The 13218-nt window shown below is 42.7% G+C and overlaps 1 protein-coding gene across 1 annotated transcript in view; it reads right to left on the bottom strand.

Moving 5' to 3' along the window:
- LOC138565860 (protein SSUH2 homolog) overlaps nucleotides 1-13218 on the bottom strand; it is a 276132-nt gene that overhangs the window by 169013 nt on the left and 93901 nt on the right. The window contains exon 4 of the mRNA XM_069643020.1: nucleotides 8041-8103. Within this exon, the coding sequence (XP_069499121.1) occupies nucleotides 8041-8103 (63 nt within the window). The remainder of the gene's footprint in view (nucleotides 1-8040; nucleotides 8104-13218) is intronic.

Genomic DNA, 13218 nt, shown 5'->3' with positions numbered 1-13218 from the left:
TAGAAGTGTCAGGGGGGGCGGATACTAACTCAGGATGTGAAGGAAGGAAGCTGTTTTGGTGGGAATTTGTATACATTGTGGGAAAGAAGTGCCAGGTATTGGTTGAAGAGAGGTTATACCCCTAGGGAACACCACAGGTAGAGATAGAGATAGAGGAGAGGAAGGACCCAAGTTGGACCTGGGAGGGTCAATCAGAGAGGAAAGAGGTCAGCCAAGGCAGAGCCTGATCGGTGATACCCAGGTTATCACAGAGACGGTTGAGCAGGAGGGCATGGTTGACGGTTTCAAGGACAGAAGAGAGATCAATTAAGATGAGGACACAGGGAGTGTTGGAATCGAGGTTGGAGAGCAGGTCTTCATGGATGTTCAGGAGAGCAGTTTCCATGCTTCTGGCATCTCTGAAACCAGGCTGATGGTCATGGAGAGAACCAGCAGATTCAGTATGAAGATTAAGCTGGGAGACGGCCAGATTTTCCAGGTGTATGCCCAAGAAAGGAGTGCTGGAGATTAGGCAATAGATAGCCGGGCAGGACATGTCGGCAGAGGGTTTCTTAAGAAAAGGGTACACAAGGGAGTGCTTCAGGGGGTCAGGGAAGACTCCAGAGGTGAAGGAGTGGTTGAAGAAGTCAGGAGCAGGGGCCAAGGTGTCAATGTGATCCTTGATGGTTTTGGAGGAACAGGGGTGAACCTGTTTTGACAAGACTTTCATAGATCAGACTAGAAACCTTGTCTGGCGAGAACAGTGGAAAGGAAGAGAGGTGGGAGGAAAGGTGGCCAAAGATGGGCCAGAGGAAAAGCAGGGAGTAGAGGGGGCAGGGGGAGAGGAAGAGACTGCAGCAGGATTGGCCAGCTCCTTGCAGAGTTTAAAGAGTTCAGCCAAGTTCTTAGATGCCACAGAGACACAGACTTGGATGTGGGCTCTCTTCTTGGTGTGGAAAAAGATCCAGTGTTGCCTTTGGAGCAGGCAGCAGGCCAGTTTGTCAGAGGATGTAACGGAAGCGTGCCATTTCCTCTCAGCCACCCTGCACTTGTATTTAAGTCGTACCAGGAGTTGCACTTGACTTTGAGCTTCAAGTGGATCCTCATGACAGGGGCAAGAACATCGAGAGTATCAGATATAGAAGAGTGGAGCATGGAGAGGGCTGTGTCAGGGTGTGAGTCAGCCAAAGGGGGAGAGGGGGATGAGAAAGTGGTGCTGAAAGCCTTAACTGACACACGCTTCATCGGTCGGATAACCGAGAAGGTAGGTGGCAGTGCTTGAGTAGGCTTGGCCTGAGGGGTGGAGAGAGTGAGCTGGGAGGAAAGGAGAAAGTGATCACTCCATGGTGGTGAGAGGGGTAGAAAGGGGAAGGTCTGTAGAGATCAGAACATCAAGAGTGTGCCCTGCAGAGTGAGTTGGGCCAGAGGGGAGGATAGAGGGTGAGAGAGTCACAGAGGTCGTGAGCGGTCGTGAAAGAGTCCAGAGGAAGGACAGGAAGCATCCAGGTGTTTGTTAAAGTCTGCAATAAGCAGGAATTGAGTGGTGAGTGGTTGAGACAAGGAGGGAAGAAGAGAGGTCCGCCCACTCAGATAGGAAAGAGAAGATATGACCACGTGCCCGATAAAGAGAGTGCAGCAGTACACCACATCCACTCTTAAGTGGCAAACACCTGTGTGGAAGTGCTAAAAATGTAAGCTGTTACATAATGCAACATTACAGTATTGCTACTGTAAAACACTGCATTATCTCCATGCTTTACATTAAAGTTTAGGTTAGTGTATCTAAAACTCATAGAGTCAACTATATTTCATTTTGTTGGAGGCATTGATGAGTTAATACTTTTGAAAATGTACATGATAACATGGCCAAATGCTTTTCATGGCAAACCTAGTTATGTGACCTGCAGGTTGTATTCCTCTGTGCATCTGGTGCTCCACCCATGAGCTGATACCATACTCATTGGCATTCTGTCTTATCACCCTGTTGTTTATACCAGCTGCTCTGAATGTGAGATGGCAGCAAACTACAATATCCCACCTAATTTACTGAGTTTTCTGCCTGCTATGTCATCTACTCTGCTTAGTCTCTTACTTTATTACCTCTTACATAACTAACTAGATGTGTACACAAAGTAGTGACCAATAGTTCCATCCAGTCAGTATATCTACAGATCTACTGCAATACCATACACTGTAGTTAGCCTCCAGAGGTCCCTTTGCTCTAAATGTATGATTGCATTATATATTTGCACCTGCGGGAGGTAGCTGGCCAAAATGTTTTCAGAACCTTTTCATCGTATCTATTTTCGTGTGTGCATTCATGCAGCTAACTTGTACATTTAAGAGTCTGTCATCCAGGGCTTGCAAAGTCTACTTGCCCACTCATATAGTCAAGTAGATTTCATGAAGGATTGATTGAATCCTTTTTGTAACATGTACTCTGTTTGCAGTAAATGTCAAATAAATGTTTCACTGTGCATGGCTGGCCTCTGGGTGGCAGCAGGGTGCCAAGCATAACGTGGGCCTGTGGTGACATGCACCATTCTACAGAAAGCACATTTACATTTGTTGTCATCCATTGCAATGGGTCGAGTGCATTTCTTTTAGATGAAGTAGGTAAACTACGTTACTTAACCTGCAGGTCTAGCGGAATTTTAAAGACACAAAAATGCTTTATTGATTTATTTCTTGGGTACAAATAACTTCTGGTGACCTTAGAAATATTAGTACAACATTGCTAATCAAATGGGTAGTTTGCTAATGAAGAATATTTTAGTTAGCAAATTCTGATAATCAATTTTAGAAAAATAATGTATGCCTTGTACATAAATCACAATAATCCATTCTTAATAAATAACCTTAGTGTACATGTTTATCTTACATTTCCGCTCAAATGTCTTCAAGCCTATTTATTACAAAATGGATCCAATGTGAACATTTCTGTGACATTCTTTGTAGAACTGCTTCTTCTCGCCTATTAATAATTACTTATTTTGATGAATAACCACCTCCTGTAATTTTACTCAAAGTCTTGTCTTCATCAGGGAAATATATCTTTCTATGTCATCATATGGAAAATGTTTTCACCTCCTTTGCTATATATAAATCCCTTTATTGTTTGAGTGACTTCTTTTATTTATAGTGTCCATGAGTAATTACCTGACCATGAAATAGAGAAAGAATAATTCACAAGATAAGAATGAAACCTTGCAGAATAGATCCTGAGGGCCCAAGAGGAGAAACAGTGTGGAGTACAGTGGGGTGACCAATGGTATCAAAAGTGTCAGAGAGATCCACAAAAATAAGAATAGAAGAAAGTTTGGAATGTATAGAAGATCCGAAGAAATTGGAGACAAGAGACATTTCTATGTAGTGAAGAGCACAGAGATTAGATTGGTGTGCTGGAAGAAGAGAGTGATGATCGAAATAAGAGGCAATCTGTGAGTAAACAACACACTTTAAAATCATAGAAAGAAAAGGAAGAAAATAGGACAGAAATTAGCAGGGAGACAAGGATCGAGAGGGGTTTGCAATAATGATAACATAATATGCAAAAAGAAAATTACGTGAGATCATAAAGAAGAGAGAAAAGATGGAAGAGTAGAAACAAAATGTACAGACAAAAGGAAGTGATTTGATGGTTTGGGAGTCACAACCACAAATGAGCAATAACAGGATTGAGCATAGGAAGAAAGAGGGAAAGACAAGACAAACAGTGAAGAAGATTGAACATTCCGAATAAGAGTATAGGGATCAAGAACATGGACACATATTTTAAAAATGAAGCATAAGAAACCAAATGGTAGATGGACCAGAAAGGTGAATTTATAAAGTAATGCGTGTAACAGAGGAGCATGAGAGAATAGAAGAAACAGAGAAGATGAACCGCAGAATGAAAAGAAGAGTGGAGAGGGTCAAAAGCATAGACAGAGAAGCCTCCAAGAAGAGGAAGCCAGTTCTGAAAAAAATGGAAGAGTTAGAATATTAATGGTCATGAAAGAGAGTTAGAAATGGCAGCCACGAGTAAGATTAAGAGAAGTAATGTGATGTGATTGGTGAAAGAACAGATTTAGTTTGATTAAAAGGAGGATGTAAGGTCAATTAGGGTAATTGCTGAGAGACAGTAAGAAAGTGAAGGGTGAGGTCTATTTGAGTAATTGGTAAAAAAGAAAAGCACCTCGAAATTATACCAAAAAAGTAAAATTAAGTAAGAAAAGCATAGAAATGAATGGGATACAAAGGGCAAGGTAAACAAAAAAGGCCAACTAAAGAGCAACGTGGAGCCTCAAAACAAAAAGGTATAGAACAGGAAAAATTGGCAGCCCACAAAACAATGTAAGTGCAAGTAGAAAGATATTGAGAATATAATCACAGAAAAGAATCCATATATACAACGTAATGGAGAGTTGAGCTAATAATAGAATAATCAAAAGCAGCAAGCAGGTCAAGAATAATGAGACATGTGTAATGTTTAGCGTGGAGAGAAGAACTGAGGACATTAGTGACATGCAAGAGCGCAGTTTCTGTAGAACAAGCAGATTGAACCCCTGACTGAGGAGGTGGTAGACAGGAGTTAGATTCTAAATAAGAGGGTAAATAAAAACAAACACCTTGTTCCAGAGGTTTTCAAAGAAAAAGAAGAACAGAGATTGGAAGATAAAGGGAGGAGAAGAGTTGAGAGAAGCTTTAGAATATATATAATATTGATTCATAAAATACATAATATTTTATGAATCAAAATACAAAGTCTGAATGTGTGGGTAGTGTTTTGCCAACTGATAAGGTGTACCATAAAAATGCACACATGGTCTGTTAGAATCTTATGGGAAACCCACTCTATAAGAAAGGAATCAGGTGTTCATAGATCTGCTAGGTGTAGTGGTGTACCTTAAAACAAAGACTTTCGGGTATCAGGTGGATTGATTACTCAGTATATACTAGATTCTGGCCTTTGAGGAGCCGGAAAACCATGACACCCATCCCTACCCTACAACATAGGAGCTAAATATTTAGCAGGAGTTGAAGACGTGCCTAACCCACATCTCTCCTAGAAGTCTTCTGGCAAATCTGGCAACTCTCATAAAAATCTTTAAGCTTTATAGTGCTGAAACATTCCCAGCAATAAGAATCCACTATGGACATGGTTCTGTGTCCTTGATATATCCTGGTGGCTCCATGGCAGATGGGAGTGGTCAGTTCTAGCACTGCCTGTTGGAAAGGAGTAGGTTGTGTGAGTTGGTATTCCATATTCCCCTTTACTTCGCAGTTATTTTATCCCTAATATAAAAGTACCAACATTTAAAAGAAAGGCCCAACTGCTTATTCGCCCTAGCTAAAGACGTTCTGTAAGGACACATTCTTACATCAGGGCTAGGGAGTGTCAACATCTAATGGTCAAAGTTGCTGTTGCTGAGTGCCTCCAATCCTTCTTTAGCTCCTGTGTGCCTGCCTCAGCCCTTTTACAACTGAAATCTCTGGGAAGAAGATGGTTGCCAGTGGTGTCCACAAAGCTCTACTCTAATGGTGCTGTGAACCTAGGGCATACTACACATTTGGTGTATTTAACCTTACAATATGGATAACAGATGCCAAATGGGTGGTTCCATGAGACACTTGCCTTGGAATCTAACTACCTTCAACTCCTTGGCAATTCTGAAGTGTTCTTGTAAATCCCTGTGGTTTCTCCATTGGCAGAACTGATCACACATACAGGTCTGGGGATGGAGTGGGGAACCCGCAATCCCGATGTACTAACTCCAGAGCTTAATCACTTAGCAGGTGGTGGTCTCTGCCCCCAGTGCCATCCAACCCATAAACTCAGGCCTGTGATTTAATCGCAGTTTATATTGGGATGAGAAGTGGCAGCCATGAAAGTGAGGAAACCTTGAAAGGAGATGGAAACAATCCCACAAAAGGCCAAGAAAATGTCTGAACTTTTGAAGAACAAAGACCTCTTCACAGTAGAAGGTAAGTTACTGTGTCTCTTCCTCTTTCATTGACCAATAAAGTTCCAGTTTACAGTACTCTTGGTTGATTTTTTTTTTATTTGTGAGGGTGTACATTTTCTCTTTTGGCATTCGACTAGTTTGACATGTGTAAGGTGTCACATAAAAGCATGTTGAATGTATCTTTTCAACATGACTTGAAATCATCTTGGACTAGGCATTGCAACTGGATGATACTATGGAGTGTTAGGGGCCAGAACAGCCTACTTACAATCTCTGTGATGGAGTAGAAACACAAGACGTGCACAAAACGCTGCTGGGTGACGGGTGTGTGTGTCACAGAATCTGGTTACAATGTAATTGATTGTCTAGGAATATTGAAACAAAGAAAAAGGACTTTTGGGTACCCCCACGCTCCTGCATACAGAGAATTGTGACAGCACTATGTAGACTGAAGTTTCATTGCCCCTCAAATGGACCAATGTGGGACTCTAGAAAAGGTGCATGGGGCTGGCTGCCCAGGTCATGCAGCAGGGAGGAACAAAGGGGGGACCAGTAGTGACCTTTTTGATGTACACTGTATTATCGAAAGGAATCCCAGGAGATGGAGCCCATAACTTAAAGCCCTGGCTTCTCCACCGTTGTGCTCTCAAATGATCCTATGAGTGTTTTCCAAACTGTAATCCCCGCCATGACTTTGACAGTCATCCCAGTGCCCACTTCCTCTCCTCGACACCCTGCACTCATGACATGACTGGGGATTCCACATGAAATCTAGCCTTTTGACATTATCACAAATGGCAGCTTCTCCCATGACATTTGTGCCTCCAATCCCCTGGAATCCCAAGGAGACCAGCTTGTCAGACCACCATTATACTGTGTTCTGGATATTGTCCTGAAGAAATCCCAAATCCCTCATTAAAACACTAGTGTACTTGCTACATATTGAAATAAAGATACCTTGCTCTTTCCTGCTTGTTCCAAGGAAGAAGGGTACAGGTGCCCCATTGCCCAGCTATGCATTACAAGCCATTACTCCAGAGGTTAAGTAGGCCACTGTTAGCATCTCTTCCCTACTGTCCAAAGTGAGTTGATCTGAATCTGGTTCAAACATTTAGCCATTTCTGCACTATATCAGGAAGAGATTAAAAATGTTAATGACACTTATTTTGAGAACAACACGTCTGTCTTGTTCTGGTGAAAGATGTATAGGGGATCCCACCCAGAACTGAAAGGACAAGGTAAACATATGAGGGTGTTGTGACATGCCTGGCCACCATTGCACCAGCATACCTGTCCTCTTACTCTCAGTAAGCCAGGTATCTACCATCCACCTCCAGGCAATTAAATATAGTCCTCGATCCACCATCATCTCTCCCAAGGACATTAGAAAACTGCCCCTGACCAAGCCCATCCACCCAATCAAAGCAGATTAATTTCTTTATTCATGTACGTATTTATTTGTCTATAACTGAATTCATGTTGAATCAATGCATGAAAATATAAGAACAAAAGATACTGTAAGGCAGTAAAACACTGTTCAGGATTAATCAGACGTCTCCTCCAAAGAACTCACTTTGAGCCGAGAAGATTTCTGTACCTACCGACTGATCTCTAGCCTCCCATTTATTGAAAAAATCATCAGAAAGACATTTGCCAACCAACTCCATGATCAGATTAACCAACTCAGTGAGCTCCAGGATACATTTAGCACCAAATCAGCTAGAATCCAGGTAATTGATGACGTTCTTAAAATCATGGACAATGTGATTTTGCGACTCCTGTTTCTCCTGGCCTCTGCTGCGTTTCAACCACCTCACACTGACCAGCTTACTACCCAATAGAATAGTGGGATTTCAGTGCTGTGTGTAATAATTGTATTTTATGTTTTTTCTGCCTTACTTGTTCTTGTATTTAAATTTGGTAATGTGATTTTAATTTTTACGTATGATGCATGAGGTTATGTCCTAACATACCTTGAAAGCCCTGTAAGCAGTATGGGTGATGCAGGCACGAAGCTGCAGCTTAGCTATGAGGTCAACACACATGAGAAGGGGAAAATGTACATATTTATGGTAAGTGAGCAAAGTTTCTATGATTTGCCACTGTTACTCACCCTGCCGGCACCATGGCAACCACTGCATTTGTAGCGACCTCGGCCATGGCATTTGTGACACGCCTGAAACAAAGAAACACATATAAGCCAACATACTAACCATTACTAACATTCCATTAAATTTTCAGTGAAACTCCAGAGTTTTCCCAGGATAATAAGATTCTGTCACCAGAATTTGGCCAATTCACAATTAAGTTTAATATAACTTTGACTTAAACCCTGTAGTATTCATAGGAACTTATTATGCCAATCGAATAGACCTCTACACTCAAGGGTAAGCCAGTTACTCATAGTTGCCTCTTTGTGAATGGAAGATCTTTCTACTGAAGTAACTCATGGGTATGCCAGAGTATTTCTTTGTGCATTTTACTCTATATATTTCTAAACTGAATAACAAGGTGAGCCACAAAAAGTTGCAAACAATATCAAACGTGTGGGAGCCCCTTTACTGAGAACAAACATGGTTCAAAAAACCTGTGATTTGGCATGTAGCCCACTGTGCATTGTAGCTTAGTTTAAAATATTGCGTGAAATCATAACCTGAACACTGTTGATAGTGACTTAATCTGCACATGCAGGTAACCAGTACCTAGGATACGCAATAAGTAACCATCACAAAGGGGTTGTAATTGTTATGTTATGGCAATCTATACTTAGCATTCGGAGGTGCAGTATTCATAACAAACATTAGGCCACACAGATTCGATGTGTGAGGGAACCAGACTGAAAGAATAGTCAACATGAGCTACACTTGGTACAAGTACACGCATATGGTGTAATGGTTAGTCCTTCAATCTCAAGTTACCCAGTTCAAGACAAAGTCAAACGCTAGTTCCGGTCTGCTCTGGTGTAGAGCATAGAGCAGGGGCAACGCGTTCGTCTGGAAGGAAGAGAACGCAGAGCAACACAGGTTCAAATCGCGTGTTTAGTGATGGGTTTCCTGTATTGCGTGTGTTATGGGAGCCACACTGTAGTTCTAGATCTCTTTCGAAAACCCCTCTTGCAAAAAATCTTCTATCGGTTCTCGCACGTGTATTCTTATTTGTTCCAACTCTGAAAACCAAACATTATACATTAGAAAGCACTGTCTTGCAGAGAACTCCAACACTTGGCACATTAATCAGGACTCCTCGATGATACATGGTAACTTTTAAACACCTGAATAGGGATCCGTCAGGACATAGAGACAGTAGCATCCACTCTTGATTGATTTACTCTTTCCATTTACATTCTGCGTTTGTGTAACACCTGCATCCGCTGCCTTGAGAATGACATCCTTTATCCGTCTGCAGTTTGCATCTTCTCCTTTGGGTATCACAAGCAGCAGCGTGTTCAGCGGTTGCGAAATTAAAAATGTGTTCACAGCCAAAAAAAGAACATCAAGGTGACATCTCTAGTACCACGAATCTCTTGCGTGATTCATACTTCCTCAGGGATATCTCTTGGTAATGAGTATTTCAGAGCTATGTATTTACTCATTTATTGGTAACTTGTACTCAGCTGCACTGCGTGCCAGAATTCCTCACTCGAGCATGAAGAGAGAAGGGAATGGGAAGCGAGAAATGGGAAGCCAAGAGTGGGAGATGAGGAACACTTTGGGATAACTAGTGCTCCAGAAAAGATGTTGAAGTGTTTTTTTGTTGCTCTCTATTTTTTACGGTTCAGAGTAAAATGTATTTTAGGGAGAAAAACATTATGTCACGCTCCTAATTGTGAGTATTTTATTAGTGAGAAAAAATATTTTTCAACAGTAAAACAGACATATTTCGTTGCACCTAGTTATCTTTGCACATTAAAAGATATTATTGGACCTCTCCTATAAGGCAGTAATAGATAATATTGGACCTCTATGGGTGTAAGCAGGGGGGCAGGCATGTGTATGTGCCTCATTTTCTGTAGGTGGGACTCACTATTTTTCTTTTTGGGAGTATTTGCTTATTTTTAGGACCTAAAGGTTATTGATTGAGGGTTTTGTATTGTGCGGCAAAGACAAACCAAATCGTATCTGGGTTCAGTTGTCATATAAACAAACCATGAGCAGGTACAAGTTTCTGTAATACTTAAGTAAGTGATTACCTGCCATTACCTGCCTGTGTTGATTATGCCATGTCTACCATGCATGCGCCATATGCTGTAACCATGCCGTTACCTGCCTGTGTTGATTATACTATGTCTACCATGCCTGCACCTTATGTTTTGCCCATGCCATTACCTGCCGGTGTTCATCTTGTCACGCCCAGCATACCTGCGCCATATGCTGTGCCCATGCCATTACCTGCCTGTGGTGATCATGTCACACCCAGCATACCTGCGCCATATGCTGCACCCATGCCACTACCTACCTCCACACCCGATTGACTGCTAATCTCAGCTGTGCACTGGTCAACGCACGTTTGGTACCTGCCATGCCCTCGATATTCATGACCTCACTATCAACGATAACCTCGACTTCCTGATAATTATTGAAACCTGGCTTAATGAAGGCTCTGGCCCTGCACTTTCACTCGCCATCCCTACAGGGTACACAATCTTCAGAAAAGGCCGTACTCTCCAGTGAGGTGGGGGAGTTGTCCTTATCGCCAGGGAAACCCTCGCAATTAGGGAGGTCGAATGGCAACATGGTCACAACTGCAACTACCTCCTACTCAAAATCAAACTCTCCCACAACTGCACCATTTCCATGCACATTGTATATCGACCTCCGGGTCCCATTGCCAAATTCCAGGAGACCCTCATCCTCTCCCTGTCTGACAACATTAAAAAGACCTCCCAAGTCCTGCTCTTGGGCGATCTGAATCTAGGCCTTAACGACCCTAAGGACTCCCTTGCCAATACGCTAAATAAAGCCCTCTCCACCCTGGGTTTTGCTCAAACTATATCTGAACCTACCCACATCAAAGGACTCACCCTGGACTGGATTAACTACCATAACTGTACTATCCAAATCACTGCCAACACTCCAATCCCGTGGTCTGACCACCACTATATTCAATTTAACCTCAATACGAAAAAAGGGCCCACTAGGCCTACTATCCCATGTCCAGCTGACCTTGCGAGAAGTTCACGTCAATCGACCGCAGAAAACATTGCCCCTTTTCTAATGGTGGCCGCTCTGCTGTTGACGTTATCGCTCCCCTCACCCTAATGAAAACCAATAAAGTCAAACACTCTAACGCCTGGTTCTCCAGGGAGCTTCTTTACCAACGCTCCAAGAAAAGGCTTGCACTCTCTGCGTGGAAAACCAACCACTCTGAAGTCACTAGAAGTGCTTACAAAACTTATAAAGCTAATATAACCCAGGCCAAAGCCTCTTCTTTCAACTCAAGGATTAATGATGCCAAATCAGGGTCCACAGAAATCTTCACCATCTTTAGAGAGCTGTAAAAAGCATCCACCCCCCCCCCCCCCACCACCCTTCTTAAGGACGAAAGCTGGTGTAACAGCATTCAGTCTGCCAGGGTATATCTCGTTGTTCAAGCATGGATGGCCACACATGGCTTGTGCTTGAACGACAACAAGACGGAGCTGATAATTCTGGGATCACACATAAATACCAAAAAACTAGGCCAGGAATTCTCATCCTTTAATATCGATGGAAATACTATTAGGGTCTCCAAGGAAGTAAAAACCCCTGGCTTCTACTTGGATTCCACACTTTCATTTAATAAACAGCTTAAATCCTTGGCTTCCTCCACCGCCTATACCTGCAAACTTATAAGAGCAGGTAAGCCCTTCCTTTCTAACAATAGCTGCATGATCCTGGCCAGAGCACTTATTCTCTCCAGGATCGACTACTGTAATGCCCTCTACAGTGGTGCTAACAAATCAACCATCCAGAAACTACAAACGCTCCAAAACAACGCCTTGCGAGCAGCGCTTGGCATAAATAAAAGAGCACACATTTCCGCCACTAGACGGCAATACAAATGGCTATCCACAAACCAAAAAATACAATTAAAAATGATCTCCTTGACACACAAAGCTCTCAATAATGCCGCCCCAAGCTACCTCATGAACAAAATACAGAAAAAAACCTCTATCAGAGCAACCAGAGCCACCAACACCAACTGCCTAGTAGTACCTAGATTTAAACTAACCACGATTGGTGGCAATAGCTTCCCTGTGAAGGCTGCTAAAACTTGGAATCTATTGCCCAACAACTTAAGAGCTGATCAACCTTACCCACTATTTAGAAGGAACGCCATCCAACATTTTATCTCCAACGACCTCTAGTCACCGGTCCACGCTATTCCCAGGCACGACACTGATCCCTGTTTTCCTGCTGAATCATGATATGTTACCTGCACCATCTCTTATGCAATTCACTGACTTTTACGACTCAGGTCTTGTATCATTTGTATATTATTTCTGTATCTTGTATAATTTGTATAATATTATTGTATCTTGTATAATTTTGTAACTTTGTAAGCCTCGCATTATCCTACCTGCTGCGCCCTTCTACCCACGGGTCTGGAGCGCATTAGAAATAAAATAAACAAACAAACAAACAAACATGCTAGATAAGCTTAATACTCTGCAAACTAAAATCCAGGACCATCGAAAAGCACTTACCATTCTCATAGCCAACTTGCACAGTAACTCGCCTACGGTCACTAAGTCAAACTCCACCGCACCTTTTAACTTTAAAGATATGACTAAACTAGAAGTTATCGCCTTGCTCGAGTCCATCAAACCATCTAATTGTAAGGGTGATGCCTGCCCGGCCCAACTTATCAAAGACTCGGCACACATCCTCGCCCCATTCCTAACTGCCTTCATTAACTCATCCTTCCAGTCTGGCCACGTCCCAACTGGATTTAAGGAAGCCTGGGTACGCCCGCTCCTTAAAAAACTGTCCCTTGACCCAACAGTTCCAGGGAACTACAGGCCCATCACCACCGTCCCATTCCTACTAAAATAAACATTTTGGACAAAGCAGCCTACCTACAAGTCCAAATATTCCTGGAAGATAACTGTCTCCTCGGCCTGCGGCAGCCTGGCCTCCGCCCATCACATGGCACCGAAACGGCCCTCCTAGACTTAAAAAAATCAAATGGGCGATCTCAGAGACTCTGGCAAACCTGCGCTCCTTCTGCTCCTTGATTTATCTGCAGCCTTTGACTTGGTGGATCACAACACTCTATGCCGCCATCTCGCTACTGCGGCCAACTTCTCCCC

Source organism: Ambystoma mexicanum, chromosome 2p (assembly GCF_040938575.1).
Source record: "Ambystoma mexicanum isolate Mex_15411 chromosome 2p, UKY_AmexF1_1, whole genome shotgun sequence".
Classification (NCBI taxonomy): Eukaryota; Metazoa; Chordata; class Amphibia; order Caudata; family Ambystomatidae; genus Ambystoma; species Ambystoma mexicanum.
Note: the sequence above shows the minus strand (reverse complement) of the source record. Positions and strands in the feature narration are given on the sequence as shown.